Source organism: Hemibagrus wyckioides, linkage group LG08 (assembly GCF_019097595.1).
Source record: "Hemibagrus wyckioides isolate EC202008001 linkage group LG08, SWU_Hwy_1.0, whole genome shotgun sequence".
Classification (NCBI taxonomy): Eukaryota; Metazoa; Chordata; class Actinopteri; order Siluriformes; family Bagridae; genus Hemibagrus; species Hemibagrus wyckioides.
The window spans coordinates 21,631,952-21,654,835 of NC_080717.1; the positions used below are offsets into that span (position 1 = coordinate 21,631,952).

Below are 22,884 nucleotides of genomic sequence, written 5' to 3' on the forward strand. Positions count from 1 at the left end.
GTGTCCAGTCATGTTCAGAGGGCGACCTCAAAGCTCTCCCTGTCATTTCATAATATTTGGATGAAACTCCCTCCCTGAATCTCCGTATTTAACATCAGAATTTTAACATTCGGGACAACCGCTTACTTTCCCCAGTCATAGCATCACGGAAGGCCTTCCCGTAAAGTGCGGTGCAGTGGGAGTGTAGAGAGGATCGCTTTCTCAGACTGAAGCAGCAGGAGTGTTTTCCTCTGGTCAGCTGACCCAGCGTACACTCCGAGCTGAGTGAGGATGTGGGATTCGGGAGAGAGACAGGAGCAGCGAGTGCTTAGGAGAATCACAGTCATGCTCTGACCGCAGACGCCTGGCTGCTTGCATGCGAGTATGAGACAGAGAGCGAGAGCGCGCGCGCGAGAGAGAGAGAGAGAGAGAGTGGAAGGGTGTGTGGCTGCTTGAAGTGTTTTTCTCAGGAAGCCCCTGGCCTTTTGACCGACCACAATTTTTTCGAAGCAGCCAGAGTTATGACTGAACCCTGGAGAGCAGACGGAGCTGTGGGAGGGAGGAACGCGGATCTAGTGAAAGTGAATGTTTTGTACTGAGAATAAAAATCTGTGTTCACTTGTTTCAGAAGCAGAATCCCAACCTGTGACTCAATCACTTCTTATAACAATCAAGATATCGATTTTACTCCAGCAGACCTGCTGACTCGTCAGTGTCGACTCTAGTGTCCCTCATACTGCGTAGCATATATATATATATATACATACCTCATCCATATAATGTGTGTAGATGAGAGAGAGCCAGAGAGTGAGACCGAGAAAGAGAGAGTGTGTCTCTTACTGCCCCCTGCTGACCAGTCTCTATAACACAGTGGTCAATCCTAATGTTGTTAATTGCACTTCCTCTATTGCCTTCCTTGCAGGAACGAGCCTCACTGTCAGAAATCGATAAGACATGGGACGCGAGACATCCTTGCTGAGAGAAGTGTTAATTTAAAGCACAGCTATATCGCCTGTCACCGCAGATACACAGCAGACTGATCGTGGACTGAATTAACATCTATCAGAGCAGCTTGGAGTGTTTATCCGTGCTGAGCGTGCACTATTGCCTACAGTTTAATCAACATCTTCGCTTCAGAGCCAAATCACACTTTCTATACAGCTCTCAGACCATCTGCTCAGGCCAGGGTAACGTTAATGTGTGGCTTTTTGTGTAGAAAATAACGTTTCTAACAGATACTATTCAGCTCTCTGCATTATAAGATCTTCTTAAGACCATTAAAAGTCTTTTACTTAAATAAACGTCTACTGTCCAACTATCAAAATGATATATTAGTGAGGAAAAAAAAAGTTCAGATGCTAAAAACTAACAAGAAGTTATCGATTGTAGTGATATTGAAATGAAATGAAATGAAATGAAATGAAACATCCTTTATTTGTCACATATACATTACAGCACAGTGAAATTCTTTCTTCGCATATCCCATCCTTGGAGGTTGGGGTCAGAGCGCAGGGTCAGCCATGATACGGCGCCCCTGGAGCAGAGAGGGTTAAGGGCCTTGCTCAAGGGCCCAACAGTGGCAACTTGGCAGAACTGAGATCAATTTTGATTGATACACTGGTGTGTAAAACTTTAAATCAGGCCTAGATGTCTGTAACTCGTGCTCGAAACAGTCCTTCTCTTAATCTTCATCCTCCTCATCATCATCTGTGAATTAACGGCACCCCAGATTCTGAATAAAGCTGGTCACATTGGAGGCTACTAATTCAACCACTAGCATATTTTAGTCTTTAAAGGCAAGCACCTGTTGTTTCTGAATCTTCTTACCGCAGATCTGAGAGAAACTGGTGGTGTTTTTAACCAGTATTTCAGCTGTGAGACGGATGCGAGCCCATGCACAATGCAGATAATGATCAACACCGATCAGGCATAACATTACGAGCACTGACAGGTGAAGTGAACAACACTGTTCATCTCCTCATCATGGCACCTGTTAGTGGGTGAGATATACCGGTATTAAGCAGCAAGTGAACATTTCGTCCTCAACGTTGATGTGTTAGAAGCAGGAAAAAATGGGCAAGCGTAAGAATTTGAGCGAGTTTGACAAGGGCTAAACTGTGATGGATCCATAACTGCAGCTCTTGTGGGGTGTTCCCGGTCTGCAGTGGTCAGTATCTATCAAAAGTATCCATTAAATCCTGAAACTTGCAGGATCTGCTGCTAACATCTTGGTGCCAGATACAACAGCACACCTCCAGGTATCTAGTGAAGTCCGTGCCTCGTCGGGTCAGGGCTGTTTTGGCAGCAAAAGGGGGACCAACACAATATTAGCCAGGTGGTTATAAATGTTATGCCTGGTGAGCGTATACGTATAGTGAAAATGGCACATAAGCTTTTCAAATATTATTAGGAAACAAAGCAGCACGTCATGTTTGGACCAACAGATTCTGAAAGAGTTTATCTGCATTTGTTATATTAAATATTATTAATATATACACGCATTAATAACTTAAATCAGTAGAGATGCTGTAACATCTTGAAGAGATCCATGAAACCCTTCAGATCAATTTCTGTCGCAGAAAGCCTTCACAGCTTTGATCAGTGTTGGATCAGAAAGAGAAGAAAGCCACCTTGAGAGAGAGAGAGAGAGAGAGAGAGAGATAGTGTGTGTGTGTGTGTGTGTGTGTGTATGTGTATGGTCCTGACCTTCTCAATGAGCTCGTAGCTTTCCTCCATTTTGAGAGCTCTGTTCTGAAGAGAGGTGCAGGCGCGATGATGGACTTCCTGCCACTGCTGGTACAACGACTCGGATATGTCTGCCACGGCAAAACACAGCGTACGCAAACCTAGAAAAACGAAAACATCCACTAGTACACGTGCCATGTGGTGCAGAACAGCTACCTCTGCTGAACTTATTAACATTCAGTGTGGATTACTCATGGTCTAAATGCTTCCATGTGGCTGAGAGAACAATCGTTTATTTAGGGATTTAGTCACTATTTTGTATTTAAAATATTTAAAAATGACAAATCTTTGTGGAAGTTAATAGACTGCAATGTACAAATCAGCCACCAGGGGGCACAAAGACACAAAGGATGATGGCAATATTTAGACTGCTGCAAACCTACATCAGTAAAATGGGAGATTTGTGTCATATAATGTGTGCTGCATGTCTGTGTGTGTGTGTGTGTGTGTGTGTGTGTGTGTTCTCACCCTCTGTGGCAAACTGCTCCAGATGTTTCAGTGTAATATCCTTATACCTGGAACTGTCTGCCAAACGGTCGTAGATGACCGTGTCCTACGAACGACAGAAAATCAAGTCAGATGTGGAAGATGATTCACACTGCAAGCTCCCTCATCTATTCCACGCCATGGATTCGGTCCTGCGTTAAACATTTGGGCTTTCAGTAAATAATCAATATAGAGGAATCTATGCCAGTCTAAAAAGCTGCTTTCTCCTAGAACGAGTTTTCACTCCATACTCCAGCGTCATTCTAGCACAAGCATGCAAGCTTAAATGATCAGGATCTACCCCAGTTAGGTCATAGTAATGATAAAAACCTGGGTTAAGGCTAAATATAGTATGAAATTCTGGCTTTTTCTTTGGTAAAATCATTGCTGTACAGATCAGTTCGGACAAAATCTCCATTGTTTTTCGAAAAGCTACAAATCCTTGCACTTGCAGATCTTTCTGGAAGAAGAGATATTTTTGTCTTCAGTGAAAACCTGAAACAAATGATTCATCTGGGCAGCGAAATGATGATGATGAAGCATCTGTCAAAACAGCTGGACATGACTTTCTTTAACACGTCGATGTGGCAGATCAGTGCCTCAGTAGTAATTTTTACTCTATTTTAGACCACAGTTATGTTTCTTGGCACTCAAGACACCCGGTATACTGTATTGATGCCCGAGTTTCAGGTTAAACCTGGAGGGAAATACTTGGCGGGATCTGGCGTGTTCTCCTACCATGCTGTAGCAGTGCATCAATAATAAATCAATACTTATCCCCAGAATAAATTCAGATTCTATCAGATTTAGAAACTCCTTCCTGTTTGTAAAGCAGTGAGCTGTAATGTGTTTGCAAAGTCTCCTGCAAACACACACAGCTCCGTTTCTATTGTGTGTGATCTCCAATCATCCTAAAAGACGATGCTCAAGAAAGCGTTGGAGGCCGCCGCTGCCACGGCCTCCACTGTTTGGCAGCACTCTGTTGCCATGGTGATAGACAGACACTCACAGCTCCTTTACAGTATAGCCGGATCTTTCCAGATGGAGTGCGCATGATGACAGACATCCTCTTCCTGGCACTGTGGAAGAAAATAACTCATCATCATCATCATCATCGCTATCATCGTCATGACGGGGAAATCTTTATCCGAATGCAAAAAAAGTGCAGTTTATGGATGATGAACAGAATAAACACATGAGAATACAACACACCTTGTAAACTCCAACACATGTAGCAGTTCATATTTCTCTTCGTGACCAAGCTGAGAGAGAGAGAGAGAGAGAGAGAGAGAGGGGGGAAAAGAGATACACAGAGACAGGGGGAAGGAAAAGGGAGAGAGAGAGAGAGACAGAGAGGGAGAGAGCAAGAGAGAGCAAGAGAGAGAGAGAGAGAGAGGAGAGATGAAAAGAAAAAATATGAGAGAGATAAAGAGAGAGTGAGAGAGAGAGAGAAACACAGAGACGGGGAAGGAAAAGGGATAGAGAGAGAGACAGAGGGAGAGAGCAAGAGAGAGCAAGAGAGAGAGAGAGGAGAGATGAAAAGAAAAAATATGAGAGAGAGAAAGAGAGAGTGAGAGAGAGAGAGAGAGAGAGAGAAACAGACAGGGGGAAGGAAAAGGGATAGAGAGAGAGAGAGAGAGAGAGAGAGAGGGAGAGATGAAAAGAAAAAATATGAGAGAGAGAGAGAGAGAGAGGGAGAGAGCAAGAGAGAGAGAGGAGAGATGAAAAGAAAAAATATGAGACAGAGAAAAAGAGAGAGAGAGAGGAAAAGAGATACACAGAGACAGGGGGAAGGAAAAGGGATAGAGAGAGAGAGAGAGAGAGAGAGAGAGAGGAAAAGAGATACACAGAGACAGGGGGAAGGAAAAGGGATAGAGAGAGAGAGAGAGAGAGAGAGAGAGAGAGGAAAAGAGATACACATTCCGTTGATTAAAAGAGTCACGTTTTCAAAAACTTTACATTTCACCTGAATCTCAGTCTAAAAGTTCCAGTGAATTTCTTATGAAGCTGAGCGTGGGTCATATTCACTCTGTGTGCAGCTCAGAATAATTACATCATAAACCACTAAAATCTTTAAATACCTCAATAAACCCATTAATAAATACAATATATAACTATAACTTGTGCTGTGATGAACACGATCCCTTCTCATGGTGCTGTTGTTGTGGAGTGGACACTAATGTGTCGTCTCGGGAGCAGGACACGGCACACAGTGCGTCTCTGCCCTGTTAATTCAATTGAGCTCAAATCGGCACATACTGGACACATCCACACGACTAACAGCTGCCCAAAGCACCTCAGCACGCTGCCCCGATTATCCCGAACAGCACCGAGCTGTTACTATAGCAACGATAAACCCATTAGGGCTAGTCAGTTAACTTTAATATAAATACAGCCAGACCTGCTATTATAGAAAATCAATCCCGATGAGATTTATGTGAAAATTTAACAGATTAGATATCACACAGTAGATATTCGAGAGCTGATTGGACTGAATCCATTCTCACAAACAACGATCTTCTCGTCTCATTGCTGGCATTATAACGCGAGAGAAGTGCATTATTATGACAGTTCCTTTAGCATGACATAATAGCTTTAATCAAGTGTGTGTGCCAAACAGAAAGTGCAGTAACAGTCAACAGTAGGAGAGAGATAAGCTGTTGGCTTTGGCCATGTATCGCACACACACACACACACACTCACCGCCTCGATGATGACGCTGTCCGGCGTCCTGGCAGAGAAAACAAAGCCGAGGTTGCGTGCTGCACGAACCAGGGCTCCTTCATCTGTGGTGTGGGAAGACAGCAGCTATGATCAGTGCATCCGGGAGCTTCACGTGAACCTTTTGTCACGTATAAATTAAGACACGGTGAATTTTATTCGCAGATCTTTGCTTGTTAGAAAGCTGGGAGAGACCGCAGCGAGAAAGGTTATGAGAAAGGTAAGGGCCTTGCTCATCAGTGACAGCTTGGCAGAGCTGAGCCTGAACCCCAAACCTTCTGATCAGTGAACCAGAGCTGAGCCTCTGTGGCACCCTGGTGTCGATCATGTAAATGCTAAGCAATCGCATCTTTTTCCTGATTCCAAGTCGTAACTGTTTCAGCAAATCAACCCGAAAACAAAGTGGCAGCATTCTTTTGTAGATAAACTGAGCCACAGATCAGTACTGCTCTAGCTGTAATGCTGTAGCACCCTCTTAAAAACCCCAGAAAATAAATTCAGTAGAACAAAAATTAATATTAGACAAAAAAGCTATTTAAATTTATTTGTATTGATCCCTAATGAGCAAGCCTGAGGCGACCCTGGCGAGGAAAAACTCCCTTAGATGCTAAGAGGAAGAAACCAGACTCAAAAGGGAACCTCGTCCTCATTCGGGTGACACCGGACATCAACACCAGACATACTAATTATCGTTATTAACTAGTGACATTTAAATAATTAACTAATCAAGTCATGATTTTTGTGATGATTAGGTTTACTTCTGAAACGTTTAATTCTTTTTAAAACAAAATTTTTAGTGTACATTTTCAGCTCTTCTTGTTCCCTAACCAACGTCTTTAATGAGATACAGTTAATTATATGTGGTGGAACGGCAAAGCTAACCAAAAACCAAACAAAACAAAGCCATTTGCCTCTGATCTGCACCCAGCAAAAACAACCAACATTTTGCTTTAGAGCAGAGAGTTACACTTTCTACATCTTTTTGATGGTAGCCTTTATTTGTCACATATACAGTGAAATCCTTTCTTTGCATATCTCATCCTTTGAGGATTGAGGTCAGAGTGCAGGGTCAGCCATGATGCAGGGTTGAGGGCCTTGCTCAAGGGCCCAACAGTGGCAGCTTGGTGGTACTGGGGCTTAAAGCCAATCTTCCAATCAACAACCCAGAGCCTTAACCACTTGAGTTACCACCACCCAAAGGAAAAAAGAAAGAAGCCGGTTACTCGCCATATGCTACACGAATGTGCTTCACCTGGTCGGAAAATGTTTTTCATAAATACACTATATTGCCAAAAATATTCGCTCACCTGCCTTGACTCGCATATGAACTTAAGTGACATCCCATTCCTAATCCATAGGGTTCAATATGACGTCGGTCCACCCTTTGCAGCTATAACAGCTTCAACTCTTCTGGGAAGGCTGTCCACAAGGTTTAGGAGTGTGTTTATGGGAATTTCTGACCATTCTTCCAGAAGTGCATTTGTGAGGTCACACACTGATGTTGGACGAGAAGGCCTGGCTCTCAGTCTCCGCTCTAATTCATCCCAAAGGTGTTCTATCGGGTTGAGGTCAGGACTCTGTGCAGGCCAGTCAAGTTCATCCACACCAGACTCTGTCATCCATGTCTTTATGGACCTTGCTTTGTGCACTGGTGCACAGTCATGTTGGAAGAGGAAGGGGCCAGCTCCAAACTGTTCCCACAAAGTTGGGAGCATGGAATTGTCCAAAATGTCTTGGTATGCTGAAGCATTCAGAGTTCCTTTCACTGGAACTAAGGGGCCAAGCCCAGCTCCTGAAAAACAACCCCACACCATAATCCCCCCTCCACCAAACTTTACACTTGGCACAATGCAGTCAGACAAGTACCGTTCTCCTGGCAACCGCCAAACCCAGACTCGTCCATCAGATTGCCAGATGGAGAAGCGCGATTCGTCACTCCAGAGAACGCGTCTCCACTGCTCTAGAGTCCAGTGGTGGCGTGCTTTACACCACTGCATCCCACGCTTTGCATTGCACTTGGTGATGTATGGCTTGGATGCAGCTGCTCGGCCATGGAAACCCATTCCATGAAGCTCTCTGCGCACTGTTCTTGAGCTAATCTGAAGGCCACATGAAGTTTGGAGGTCTGTAGCGATTGACTCTGCAGAAAGTTGGCGACCTCTTCACACTATGTGCCTCAGCATCCGCTGACCCCACTCTGTCAGTTTGCGTGGCCTACCACTTCGTGGCTGAGTTGCTGTCGTTCCCAAACACTTCCACGTTCTTATAATACAGCTGACAGTTGACTGTGGAATATTTAGGAGCGAGGAAATTTCACGACTGGATTTGTTGCACAGGTGGCATCCTATCACAGTTCCACGCTGGAATTCACTGAGCTCCTGAGAGCGACCCATTCTTTCACAAATGTTTGTAAAAACAGTCTGCATGCCTAGGTGCTTGATTTTATACACCTGTGGCCATGGAAGTGATTGGAACACCTGATTCTGATTATTTGGATGGGTGAGCAAATACTTTTGGCAATATAGTGTATATAGAGGCTTGCAATTGCGTTGAACCCCCCTTGAAGAATCTCCAGCACTAAACACAATCCCAAACACAAAGCTACAGCAATGAAGGAGTGGCTAAAAACAAACAAAAATAGATGAAGATTCTTCCAGATCTGAATCCCAGTGAGAATCAGCGGCAGTCTGTCAAACTTGTGGTCCACAAACATCTGAACTACCTGAAGAACCTGGAACTGACCTGCTAGGAAGAACAGGTGAAAAATTAGCATGCAAAGCTGAGAGGATCTTCACTCCATCAACACGGCAGCACAATGTGGCTCTATCAAGCGCTAGGTCTGAAGAAGCTGAACATTCACGTTAAGAGCATACTGGTTTGAAGAAAAGAAAAAAAACGTATCTAAGTATCATTTATAATCCAGAAGAATCTGAAGACTTTTAAGGGTTTGGAATAGTTTTACAAGGCACCGGATTTCATTTCACACTAAATGAAATGAAAGCTACCGAGCCCACCTTTATCAAAGCCTCTCCAAAATGGGATCTGATAAAGACTAGAATATCCATTAGGATAGAAAAGTCACTCCACAGACAAGGCTATATTAAATCTGCTAAAGCTGCTTTTCACCCTACGTGTCGGGAGAATAATACGGCTCATAACGCGAGCCTCGCTCGCTCCTGAAGCCGAGGAAATCAAATCGGATCACGGAAAACGCTCTGTCCTTATCACGAGCATGTACAGAAGAACATAATGACTCTACATATGAATCTACATAACCTGAAGCATTTAAAGATTGTGATCAATTAAACAAGTCATGAGCTCTATTGGCAGATGCACACTTTAATGCATTATAGATTGCAAAGCAACATGAAAAGACACCCCCTCCCCCCATCCGCATCCATCCACCCGGGCTTGGAGCATTAATACTGATGTCTGGGAGAGATGCTGATGCGTCTACTGAAAGCGACAGGAAATTACAGCGGCATTCAGAAAAACACGAGCCAAGAAATACAACGGCTTACTCGTAGCCTCCGCCACTTTTCATCCAAAGTAGCAAGTCATCATAGAGATCGTTACCGCTTTCCACTAAACACAGGATGCTGAATTTACACAGGAAATGATGGCGTTAATGGCATTACTGAAAATGATGGACATTTTCCTGACTATTAACATTGCTTTGATTTATCGTGTTGATTAATTCTGGTGCATGGAGAGTTTCACTTGTTGTGTTCCTTGTGTGAATGCTGTGATGTCATTCATGGTTGTTTATTTACCAATAATTTTGGATCATTTGCGACATGATGAAGATTTCATTCATGACTCCGGACCGAAGATCTCGACTCCAAAACCCTCTCGCAAAATCTACCTTCTGAAATCTCCAGTCTTTCACACATAGGGTCATGACTGCTAATGTCATTTTGGAATAAAAGTCACTTTTATATGATAAACCATGCAATAAAGTGATCATCATTCTCTCATGCAATAAAGTGATTCATCATTCATCTCGTCACCAAGATAAGGATGTCTGGTTCCTCTTCTTCCTTATATCACGTCAGGGAGGGGGTTTTTTTTGCCTCTGTATCTCTGGCTTGCTCATTAGGGGTAAAAATTTTAATTCAAACTGTTTACTGAATTTTTATATTCATGTACATCAGCTCTGGAGCAGTGTGCATTGGTAAAAGTGTTATACAAATAAAATGAACCACTAAACAAGGCTGAGATTATATACGGAATTGTCTGACAGACCCGGAGAGGCGGCTTGGTAGGTGATGGTGTCGTCGTTGCGTTCAGGGACAGCTGTGTGACAGATCGCCATCATGGTCATAAAGTCCATTATCACAGCAGCAGTGGGCTGGAAGAGGGAAACAACAAAACAATACACAGACTGTGGGAACTTGCGGCAGTGTGTGTGTAGAGAATACACTCCACATTTAACATAACACTCATCATAGCTGCATTTACTGGAATTAACACCAGCGACTGATCTTAGAGGAAACCTCCTCGAGATAAAAGATCATTCAGACTGAAGATGGTGATATGTCCAAATGATGAACTTTGTTTACTTATTATTATTATTTTATTACACTGATGCACCAAGAGAGGAATATGTCAAACAGAACACGTGTCTCTTCGATGTGTTTTGCACGTCGTCTGTTTCTGGGCCGTGAGTAAACGTAATTATGATCCTTTTATCCTGTGTGTCCTTGTGTTTACTCTTTGGTGCATAATTGTGTGAGAGCACAAACAAAGCAGATGGAGTGAGTGCATATCAAAGGCAGGCTGAGGTGGGGAGAGAGAGAGAGAGAGAGAGAGGGGGGGGGGCAGGAAGAGAGAGAGAGGCACAGAGAAAGAAAGAGAGAGGCACAGAGAGAAAGAGAGAGAGAGAGAGAGAGAGAGACAGGCAGGAAGAGAGGCACACACAGAGAGAGAGAGAGAGAGAGAGAGAGAGAGAGAGAGAGAGAGAGAGAGAGAGAGAGAGAGAAACAAAGACAGTGAGGGAGACAGGTAAGGAGAGAGAGACAGACAGAGAGCCAGAGAGAGAGAGAGAGGCACAGAGAAAAAGAGAGAGAGAGACAGGCAGGAAGAGAGGTGCACACACAGAGAGAGAGAGAGAGAGAGAGAGAAACAAAGACAGTGAGGGAGACAGGTAAGGAGAGAGAGACAGACAGAGAGCCAGAGAGAGAGAGAGAGGCACAGAGAAAAAGAGAGAGAGAGACAGGCAGGAAGAGAGGCGCACACACAGAGAGAGAGAGAGAGAGAGAGAGAGAGAGAGAGAAACAAAGACAGTGAGGAAGACAGGTAAGGAGAGAGAGGGAGACAGAGAGAGAGAGAGAGAGAGAGAGAGAGAGAGAGAAAGTGTAAGGGACACAGAGACAGGCAGAAGAAGAGAGACAGACACACTGCTATTCAGAAGACCACTGTGGCTTCAAAGAACAGGAGCAGATGCCAGAGCTGTCTATAAAGCAGAGATTGAAAGTGACAGGGAATATAAGGAGCTGTATCGAAGGCTGCCTTGGAATGCGTATCAGTCCTTGTTGATTGACATTTATAAATTCTGACACCAAAAAAGAAGGAAAAGAAAAAGACTTTGTGGTCAAAATTTCGAGTTCTGTGAACAGTCACACTTTCAGGTTTAAAGCTGTGAGAAAAGCCCTTCCTGTGTACATAAACACCACCATCTTATACTCCAGGCCATACTCACATAAGATTCAGGGCTTGTTTGAGAAACATACAAATTCCTCCTGGACAGCAGATTAATTGTTCAATATCGCAGATAAAGTCTGCTTTGAGGTCAGTTTTATAAAATGGGGAACAACTGGTATAACCAAGATTCAGGTGAAGTGGATTGTCATATACACTATATTGCCAAAAGTTTTGGGACACCCGTCCAAATCATTGAATTCAGGTGTTGTGTTTCAGGGGTTGGGCTTGGTTCCCAATGCTTCAGCATACCAAGACATTCTGGACAATTTCATGCTCCCAACTTTGTGTGAACAGTTTGGGGATGACCCCTTCCTGTTCCAACACGACTGCACACCAGTGCACAAAGCAAGGTCCATAAAGACTGGGTGAGTTTGGTGTGGAGAAACTTGACTGGCCTGCACAGAGTCCTGACCTCAACCCAATAAAACACCTTTGGGATGAATTAGACTGATCTTTATCTTTATGATGATGTCTTTATGGACCTTGCTTTGTGCATTGGTGCACAGTCATGTTGAAACAGGAAGGGGTCATCCTCAAACTGTTCCCACAAAGTTGGGAGCATGAAATTGTCTTGGTATGCTGAAGCATTAAGAGTTCCTTTCACTGGAACTAAGGGGCCGAGCTCAGTCCCTGAATTCAATGATTTGGAGGGGTGTCCCAAAACCTTTGGAAATAGAGTGTATAAACAAAATATTAACATACTAAAGCTTTTAGCAAAAAAAAAAGGAGAAATGTTAGACCACATCTCTATTCCTACTGCTGTGGAAAAAAATGAAGCAGAACCTCCACAGACCACAACTGGTTTTCAAAAACCACCTGACTGTTCCTGAACGTCAAACTTATCATTAAAGAAACTCCCCAAACTAAACCTCATGGCTGTGATTTCAAGAGAATAAACACCAGAGGACATCCCCCCTGATCTGGGTATAGCTATTCCCATAATGAACAAGATTAGACTAGTCCAGAGTTGCTGAATCAAACCACGCTAACCACACCATCCCCAAACTAATCACACTCTCGACACCCGTGTGTGTTTTTGCCTGGCATCACTTCACATTCCAATTTTCACTTTCTCTTCCTCTGCTTGTGCAACTCATTTCATTTTCTGTGTGCCACTAGCAGCAGATATGGGGAGATATGAATGCTGGGAAATCCTGGACTTGCTGAAATCTCCAGCTGATTGAGAAAAGCTTAGCAGACACAGAGTCTGAGACTGAGGTCTAATTGTGGCTTGAACTTTAGTCTTGACTTGTGAGTCAGACTCGTCCTATATGAGTCACTGACTTGATTTGTGACTCATCTTGTGAACGATCTGCCTTTCATATGATTGTGAATTATCTATGAAAGTTGCAGTAAAATAATACATGATTTTTTATTTGTGCATGTGTAGTCGCTTTTTAATGATTTTTTATGATTCCTTGTGTTGATAACTGATGATCTCCTCATCATGGCACCTGTTAGTGGGTGGGATATATTAGGCAGCAAGTCAACATTTTGTCCTCAATGTTGAAGTGTTAGAAGCAGGAAAAATGGGCAAGTGTAAGGATTTGAGCGAGTTTGACGAAGGGCCAAATTGTGATGGCTAGACGACTGAATCAGAGCATCTCCAAAACTGCAGCTCTTGTGGGGTGTTCCCGCTCTGCAGTGGTCAGTATCTATCAAAAGTGGTCCAAGGAACAGTGGTGAACCGGTGACAGGGTCATGGGCGGTCAAGACTCATTGATGCACGAGGGGAGAGAAGGCTGGTCCGTGTGATCCGATCCAACAGACGAGCTACTGTTGCTCAAATTACTGAAGAAGTTAATGCTGGTTCTGATAGAAAGGGGTCAGAATACACAGAGCATGACGTCTGTTTTGGGAGCAAAACAGGGGACTAACACAATATTAGGCAGGTGGTAATATATATAGTTCTAAATATATTTACCCACAATTATTGAGCTAATGTCTTCCCCCGCTTTACTGTGAATAATACTAGTTGCTGTTATACAGTAAACGTTCACACATACTCCTCGAGTAGATTCTGTTCACTTGGGACCTGACTCGAGATTAAAGAGACCGGGACTTGACTTGGTCTCTAAGGTACAGACTCCAGACGTGAATTTTATTACTTTTTATTGAACATCTCTGCTTTTACAGTACTTACATGATTGCTTTGCAGATTTTCCAGTAAACTGGGGTCATTAAATCCAGCTTCCTCCATCGAATGAGAGCTGTGACTGCATAGAGAGAGAGAGAGAGAGAGAGAGAGAGAGAAATAAAAAAGATTAGAACTGGACAGAGTGGAAAAGACAACAACAACAAAAAAGACATTACACATGGAGTGGACATTATGGCCTACATAAACAAGACATGATGAAGATTAACTTTCAAAGTTTACTGAGGATACACAAGCCAGCTCTCCTCTCTTAATGATACTCCACTTCTGCATATTGCTAGTATATCTTGACTTAATCGCTCTGTTAATGATCATTACCCGCAAACCAGCAAAGACTTATTAGAAAGACACAACATTCCTGCTGTAAATTATCTTGTGATCCGCAGCTAGTACATTTGTATCTGATTAGTTTCTCGATACAAAGTGTCCCAACATGGCCGTTTTCACCTGCAGCCAGGTTTTCACATTGCAGGCTGCTGCGCTTTTTTGAAGCACTATCGATCTTCTGGGTCAGTGATGTATAGCCTGCAGTTTATCAGCACGCTAGTGGAGTTATCTATAGTCTGATACTGAACAAGCTTCTGCTATAGGGCCATCCATGCTGCCTATATAACACTGTCATTTAACTCCTGCAAAGCCTTCAAGAATCCTTACAGGTAAATGCCTTTATTTCCAAACCAGTGGCTGAACACTCGAACCAAGTGCACTGAACTGTACATGTCCTTGTGACGCGTGTCATCTTCTCTATATACAATATATTCACTTAGAAATGGATGTAGTCACCAAGATTTAAGGAACATAAATGGATTACAAAAAAATTTATAGAGTAATGGTAAAATTATACACACACTTCTAGGTAAAAGATATACACTGAAGGTACAAAAGGGTGCACACTAGACTAAGTGGACACTTTTCTGACAGGGTACTAACACTTAGTGTTAGTACCCTTAATTATTAGTATTAGTACCCTTAATTAATATTCTATTAATGTATGCTGATATACACAGAAGATTTCCATTCATTATAATGAGTCATGTTGTCTAGTAAAACGTCCTAAAAGAAAGATCTTCAACTTTCAACGTTATTTATGGCTTAGCACTAACAAGTCAGAAACTTCAGGATCAAAAAACCTCAAGTAGCATAATCAAGCATGCAATAAACTGTACAATTAATTGTTTTGATTATTTTCATTATATCTGTATCTAATTCCTATATTCCTATCCGCATTGGTGTAACTAGAAGTGGGCGGGGCCTATTTCCTTTTCCCAAAATTAAATATTGACCTTTGAGATGCTTCTAGGAAGAAATAAAACCCTGACAGTTCCTCATCCATTGTTGTTTTAACGTCACGTCCATCATTTGCTGCTTAATGCTGCGAGACAGAACTTCGTAAAGTACGCTTTAGTATACAGACGAGAGAAAAACAGCATGACGTGATGTCTCACTTGTACTCAGTGTACTCAAGCAGGAGCACAGCATCATGTTCTGCAACACTGAATAATATCACAACATATCCAACAGATATTAAGGCAAATCAATTGAATCATGCAAAAAGGATCAGGCAGTGACTTAGCGCCTGCACCCCCCACAATCCAATTTCCTGTTCTTTTTTACCTCTTCAGCATGAAATACAGAAATGTTTCGCCATATCGCTCACACCTTACACACAAACACCTCTGAAAAGGAATCAACAGATTACAGCAGATGGCAATCATTATATAGTGCATGCATTAAAAAGTATAGAGCTCCAAAGGCAAAATGCTTCAGAAACACAGCTGAACTGATCCTGCTCACACACAGCCGGTCAAAAACATCCATCCAGCCTTATCTCAGTCTCACAAGAGATCTGACCATCACGAGAGATTTAAGTGCTTTGGGGCTTTTATTATCACTCAACCTGACCAAGAAGTGCTTACTGTGAAATGACTGACACTGCAAACCATCAAGCTCACTGTGACGGCCTTTATTGTCACTTACACCACAGCGCTGCTGAAATCTCAATTCTGACAGCATGAATGAATTATCTATGACCGCAGCACTGGCTGTGATTCAAATAGGTTTCGATTAACGTGTTGATTTTAAAGGGAAAATCGAACTGAGCTTTCAATGTGTGAAATGTCTTCAGAGAATGCTGAGAATGGGGGCGGCGACAGGATATGATATCGCATGCCAAAGCGTTTTTCCCCCATCATGGATGCTGTGACGAAGCTGCTGGTGCTACGCTTCTATAACCAGTGCTTCCTCCATCTTGGCTTTTCTGAAGACATCACGCTATGATATGTCGGTTTTCTCATAATATGAATTCACAGGACTGAGTTTACTTCTGTCACTGAGCTTGCGTTTCCGGTCTTCGGCTATCGCATGTGTATGAATGGAGGTCAGTGGAATGAAAAGTTCCCTGCATTCACTGCATCTTTGTCATCAACTTACACATGGACTTGCATTGCGGACCCTCCATATAAACTACGACTAATAATAAACAGATAGACGTTATATGATGTTATTTAACAAATACTGAATTGTTAAGTTTTCTGTAAGAAGTTGATATAACAACTGTTATAACAGCAAACAACTTCTTTAACAACATTCACTGTTATTAAAAATGAAATAGCATGCGCCATTAAGAAATTAAAGTGTAATTTTTAGTAAACTGCTGTGGTGCAAGAGGAATAAAACACTTTATGACATGCCGATAGAGGAAAATAATCCATGATGTAATGTAGTGTATAGTCTATACAGATTATACTATTATATATATATATATATATATATATATATATATATATATATATATATATATATATATATATATACACTATTTTTCTCTAACCGCATGTCCTGTCCTTCTCTGTTCTTTCCACTTATAGTTTTGCTGAATACTTGACTGTGATTGGACAGAAAGGTTGATTCATTTGGCATAACAGCAGCCTTGAGAATACTAGTCCTTTGAGAGATAAGACTAAGGGAAGAATGTGTTTATGTTACCAAAATCGACTTGTCTCAGTTTTCACATAACTGTGCATCACTACATCAATTCCATGGGGGACAGTAAGTCATTTGTATTAGTTGAGCTTGTCCTGTTATACTCTCCATTGATCCTTTCATCTTCTTTAAGCAATTAATCCTGGTCAGGATTGCAATCAATCTGAAACCAATCCACTGTGTGTGTGTGAGATGGGATACACCCTGGGATATATAGAAGCCTCGTCTATAGCAGGACCTAATCTGCAACAGATGCTATGGGTATAGATGCTGTGGAGTATTCCCTTAACCACTGGAACATACAATGCCTGCTGAATCTTTGTGTAAATGGAGCTAATTCATCAAGGAGACAACGTTTAAACCTTCTGACTCATGTCCACATCCCCTGGACTGGAGAAAGCACCGAAGTCATTATCCAACCTGTAGAGTGATTCAGTAAGCCGCACTGCCTGACCCGATGATCACGCTATTGATGAGCTGCAGCCAAGCAACCGTCACCACGGAAACAGACTCTGTTGCTGATGTGGTTTTACAGACCTTTATAGCCTGAAGTCTCATCACAGATACAAGCTTAATGCAATCTGTCATACACTAATTTGCTTACCCCCCCCACCACCTATTTCAAAGCCCAAATGACTGAATACGTGGCTAATGTGAAAAATCCTGGTAGTTTTCATACAGCATCTCTGAGTGGAATAATAAAAGCAGAAGATGCAAAGAAGGGTGAGGGTGATGCTTCTTAATTTCCTCTTACTCTCTCTTACACTCCCGCACATGCACGCACACACACACACACCATGTTCCTGTGCCACACATCACCACCACAGACACACGAGTGAGAATTCGGCTCTGCGCCTCTGCAGCATGGCTGTGAACAAAGGGAATTCGTCCGAATTGTTTCCCCACACTTCTGTTTCTTTGTATAAAGCCACATATCCCTCCCCTAATAATGTCTGCTAATGATGTTTCCTCTTCTAGATGTTAGCAGAAGCAAATGATGCTGTAGCTCCCAAGCGGTCCGGCGATAAATCCATTGACTAGTGAGCTATTTATCTTACAAGCAGAATGAGTCAGTCGGCTCCTCAATGTCCCAGTAACACAACGTCCAGCACACAGCACAGCAAAAAGAACACAATCATCAAATCTCGAAATGTCATGCACTAGACAAATCCGATCCTCATGCAAGACCGGGCTGTGAGAAAAGGATCCTATATAACAGATATATTCAGACTTTCCCCCATGAGGACTGATTCTAGTTCAACTTTAGTGAACTCGTGACATTTTCTATTTACTTGGAAAGAAATCCAGGGCAGCACATCTTATAAAAAATAAATAAATAAATGCAAACACAGGCCCAAACATTACTAGTGGAGAACGTGAGAAAGGGGCGGGGCTTCCAGGTCATTTACTTAAAATTCAGATCACCTACGCAGCTGCTGATTGGCTAATTTTTTGTTGGGAATAAAAGTCAGCCATATTTTGGATGGATAATTTTGCGTTCCAGGGTGCGCTGATGTTAAAATGAAGCTCCTATTCAAAATGTGTAAAGTTTGATACTCAATATTTCCAACATTATTATTTCTTATTCCCACCCCATCACATGAGCAAAAATAGGAAAAACATTGCATTGTTTGTATGCTTATTATAGAAATGCAATTTTAACTAACTCTTAATGTGAGGTTCAGATGTAAGAAGTAAAACTCTTAATAATGACTAATGTATTGGGAAACAGATCCAGATTAAAAATCCTTGCACTTTGCTCCCTGCAGCTCTTCCATCTTTCTCCCGTAATAAAGAGTAAAGAAATCTGCCTTCAGTCTAAACTCAGAAGAGCTGCCTTTATCTCCTACATTAAATGTTTTTCTACTTATTAGCGAAAAGATGTTTGCAATTTCATGACCCAGAACAGATCGTGTGTGTGTGTCTAATGGTTTTGAAAATCTCAGCACTTTTGAGACATGGGGGATAGGCACTGACAAACATAGGACAAAAACACCAGACAAAATCATCTCACTATGACCTTCTACAGCACCTGGAACCTTCAAACAAGTTTGGATCACATCGTCATTGACACCATGCCTCTGCGAACCACTGAACACTGTCATTTCACGAGGGTTCAAGCTACATTCCGGACAAAACACAAGGCAAGAACACACGACAGAAGAAGGCACAACAGGGTCACGCAACACAGAGCTTACCATTCCTCCTCTGCAAAACTACCATCCTCCATTTCAGACCTGTGACTGGCGGGTGAAGTAGAGAAGAGTTAGACTGCGCAGTGCTGCCTGGATATACACTACATATAAAATAAACAAAACATAGAAAAATCGAATACTTGTACAAAAAAAAAACCAGCTAGATCAGGGGAAGAATGATGAGTTAGGATTGTATCTAACTGGTTCCAGTAGACCTGGTGAGTAACCCTGGCTTTTATACCCAGGTTAAGCAGAGGCTTAAAGGCGTTTTTTTTTTCTTTAGTCATTCTGGTATTCGGAAAATAGTCAATTCATGTGAGTAAAAAAAAAATGAACATGGTCCCTTCTTTCAACAGGAAAATATAAAAGCAGGAGTTTTAAACATCTATAGGAGGTCTATGTATGTGAATGTAGGCTATAAGCTTTCATTGAGTCTCATTCTACAACTACAGTTACATGAAGAAACCCTATTCCCTACTGGCTTTTGCTGGAGATTTGCTACATGATATATGTACACTCACTCATGCAATTATATCCAATCATGGGGCTGCAACTTCATGCATAAACTCATGCAGATACAGGCGAAGAGCTTTAGTTAATATTCACATCAAACCAGACCTTATTGACTCTGACTGCAGGACTGCAACAACCACACCCATAGAGCAGCAGTTTTGTTGATGAGCGAGATCGACAGGAAGACTACTGTAACTCAGATGACCATAAGCATGCCGTGCAGAAAAGCATCTCAGGACACCCATCACGATGAAGCCTGAAGCGGACGTGCTCCAACAGCATGAGCCAGGGGCGTCCGATCTTATCCGCAAAGGGGCCGGTGCAGGTTTTTTTATTCCAATCGAGCAGAAGCTACACCTGATTCTAGCGGTTTCCACTGATCTTGGCTTTGAGTAGACTCAGGTGTGGCTTCTGGTCAGATGGATTGAAATCCTGCACCTTTGTGGATAAGACTGGACATCCCTGGCACAAGCCATATCGAGTTGCCAGAACCTGGGGACATGGCCATGAGACACTGCTGTTCATGTAGAGATGCCGGGAGAGAGCACTGATTGACCTCGACCACATACACAAGCAGCTTAGTGACCACCCCCCTCACCCCGAAAACAGAGTTAATTATGTAGGGCTACTGGACACGGATGTCTGGGACACTGCTGGGATTCGAACTCCGGTGAAAGTTTGAAGCCTCACATGACGAATGTGGTGACATTAATTAACATTTGCACCCGCTGGGATTTTCTTCATTAGCTACTGTTCTACGTAATTAGCCGTGTGTGGGAACATGTTTGTGTGTGTGTGTGTGTGTGTGTGTGTGTGTGGGATTTAATGCATCACTTGTTCTGTTGGTGTCATGTAAGCAGGTCAGTGTGGTTGAGAGGGCACACCACAACATGCAGACGTATTTAGCGCTGACTCTTTGGCTTCTCAGTATTCTTTTTCTTCAGTAACTCTTTATGAAGCAGTGTTGAGATCTGGAATCAGAGCTGTTTGCTTAAACTTCTTCTCATGTGAAAAGTGATGCTTAGAAATTCTATTTTTTTAATAAAAGCACTTATCCTGTGCAGCCTGGATACACAATCACCATGCTGGGTCGATTTATCAAACCCTGTCGTCCGAGCAGAGAGACACGCAGGAAAGATTTAGGAAAAGGTTGAAATGCATCACATTCAACAGCATGCAGAAAGCTGAAGTTAAAACTGAGGGACAGAGACGATGTTTTTATCTTCAGAATGCCAGAAAAAATTCATCAAATCATGCTTTAATTATTTGTACTTTCTGTCTCTGTCTCCCCCACTTTCTATCTATCTATCTGTCTCTTTCTCCCTCTCTTTCTCTGTCTGTCTGTCTCCCCCACTTTCTGTCTGTCTGTCTCTTTCTCCCTCTCTTTCTCTGTCTCCCCCGTCTCCCCCACTTTCTGTCTGTCTGTCTCTTTCTCCCTCTCTTTCTGTGTCTGTGTCCCTCTATCTCCCCCACACTTTCTCTGTCTGTCTCCCCCTGTCTCCCCCACTCTCTGTCTCCCCCTGTCTCCCCCTGTCTCCCCCACTCTCTGTCTGTCTCCCCCTGTCTCCCCCACTTTGACTGTCTGTCTCTTTCTCCCTCTCTTTCTCTGTCTGTCGGTCTCCCCCACTTTGACTGTCTGTCTCTTTCTCCCTGTCTTTCTGTGTCTGTCTCCCTCTATCTCCCCCACTCTTTCTCTGTCTGTCTCCCCCGTCTCCCCCACTCTCTGTCTGTCTTCCCCACTCTCTGTCTGTCTCCCCCTGTCTTCCCCACTCTCTGTCTGTCTCCCCCTGTCTCCCCCCCTGTCTGCCTGTGTCCCCCTGTCTCCCCCTCTCTCTGACTTTCTGTCTCTTTCTCCCTCTCTTTCTCTGTCTGTCTTCCCCCGTCTCCCCCACTCTCTGTCTCCCTCCCCTGTCTCCCCACTCTCTGTCTCCTCCCCGTCTCCCCACTCTCTGTCTCCCTCCCCTGTCTCCCCCACTCTCTGTCTCCCTCCCCCTGTCTCCCCCACTCTCTGTCTCCCTCCCCGTCTCCCCCACTCTCTGTCTCCCTCCCCCTGTCTCCCCACTCTCTGTCTCCCTCCCCTGTCTCCCCCACTCTCTGTCTCCCTCCCCCTGTCTCCCCCACACTCTGACTGACTCCCTCCCCCTGTCTCCCCCACTCTCTGACTGTCTCCCTCCCCTGTCTCCCCCACTCTCTGACTGTCTCCCTCCCCTGTCTCCCCACTCTCTGACTGTCTCCCTCCCCTGTCTCCCCACTCTCTGACTGTCTCCCCACTCTCTGACTGTCTCCCTCCCCTGTCTCCCCCTGTCTCCCCACTCTCTGACTGTCTCCCTCCCCTGTCTCCCCACTCTCTGACTGTCTCCCTCCCCCTGTCTCCCCCACTCTCTGACTGTCTCCCTCCCCCTGTCTCCCCCACTCTCTGACTGTCTCCCTCCCCCTGTCTCCCCCACTCTCTGACTGTCTCCCTCCCCCTGTCTCCCCACTCTCTGACTGTCTCCCCCTCTCTCTGACTATCTGTCTCTTTCTCCCTCTCTTTCTCTGTCTGTCTTCCCCTGTCTCCCCCACTCTCTGTCTGTCTGTCTGTCTCTTTCTCCCTCTCTTTCTCTGTCTGTCTGTCTCTTTCTCCCTCTCTTTTTCTGTCCATCTCCCCGTCTCCCCCACTTTCTGTCTATCTATCTCTTTCTCTGTCTGTCTGTCTCCCCCACTTTCTGTCTGTCTGTCTCTTTCTCCCTCTCTTTCTCTGTCTCCCCCGTCTCCCCCACTTTCTGTCTGTCTGTCTCTTTCTCCCTCTCTTTCTCTGTCCATCTCCCCCTGTCTCCCCCACTTTCTGACTGTCTCCCCCTGTCTCCCCCACTCTCTGACTGTCTCCCCCACTCTCTGACTATCTGTCTCTTTCTCCCTCTCTTTCTCTGTCTGTCTTCCCCTGTCTCCCCCACTCTCTGTCTGTCTGTCTGTCTGTCTGTCTTTTTCTCCCTCTCTTTCTCTGTCTCTTTCTCCCTCTCTTTCTCTGTCTGTCTGTCTCTTTCTCCCTCTCTTTCTCTGTCCATCTCCCCCTGTCTCCCCCACTTTCTGTCTGTCTGTCTCCCTCTATCTCCCCCACTCTTTCTCTGTCTGTCTCCCCCACTTTCTGTCTGTCTGTCTCTTTCTCCCTCTCTTTCTCTGTCCATCTCCCCGTCTCCCCCACTTTCTATCTATCTGTCTCTTTCTCCCTCTCTTTCTCTGTCTGTCTGTCTCCCCCACTTTCTGTCTGTCTGTCTCTTTCTCCCTCTCTTTCTCTGTCTCCCCCGTCTCCCCCACTTTCTGTCTGTCTGTCTGTCTGTCTGTCTCTTTCTCCCTCTCTTTCTGTGTCTGTGTCCCTCTATCTCCCCCACACTTTCTCTGTCTGTCTCCCCCTGTCTCCCCCACTCT

The 22,884-nt window shown here is 43.7% G+C and overlaps 1 protein-coding gene across 4 annotated transcripts in view; it reads right to left on the reverse strand.

The window, feature by feature from the left end:
• The window catches only part of atp8a1 (ATPase phospholipid transporting 8A1), a 160,562-nt gene that overhangs the window by 58,409 nt on the left and 79,269 nt on the right, over positions 1-22,884 (reverse strand). For 3 of the 4 annotated variants that reach the window (XM_058396948.1, XM_058396945.1, XM_058396946.1), the window contains exons 15-22: positions 18,970-19,014; positions 13,778-13,850; positions 10,177-10,282; positions 5,914-5,996; positions 4,423-4,472; positions 4,220-4,289; positions 3,193-3,277; positions 2,686-2,825 (exon numbers count right to left, since the gene is read on the reverse strand). In XM_058396948.1, the coding sequence (XP_058252931.1) occupies positions 2,686-2,825; positions 3,193-3,277; positions 4,220-4,289; positions 4,423-4,472; positions 5,914-5,996; positions 10,177-10,282; positions 13,778-13,850; positions 18,970-19,014 (652 nt within the window). The remainder of the gene's footprint in view (positions 1-2,685; positions 2,826-3,192; positions 3,278-4,219; positions 4,290-4,422; positions 4,473-5,913; positions 5,997-10,176; positions 10,283-13,777; positions 13,851-18,969; positions 19,015-22,884) is intronic. The other variant, XM_058396947.1, reaches the window with a different exon arrangement.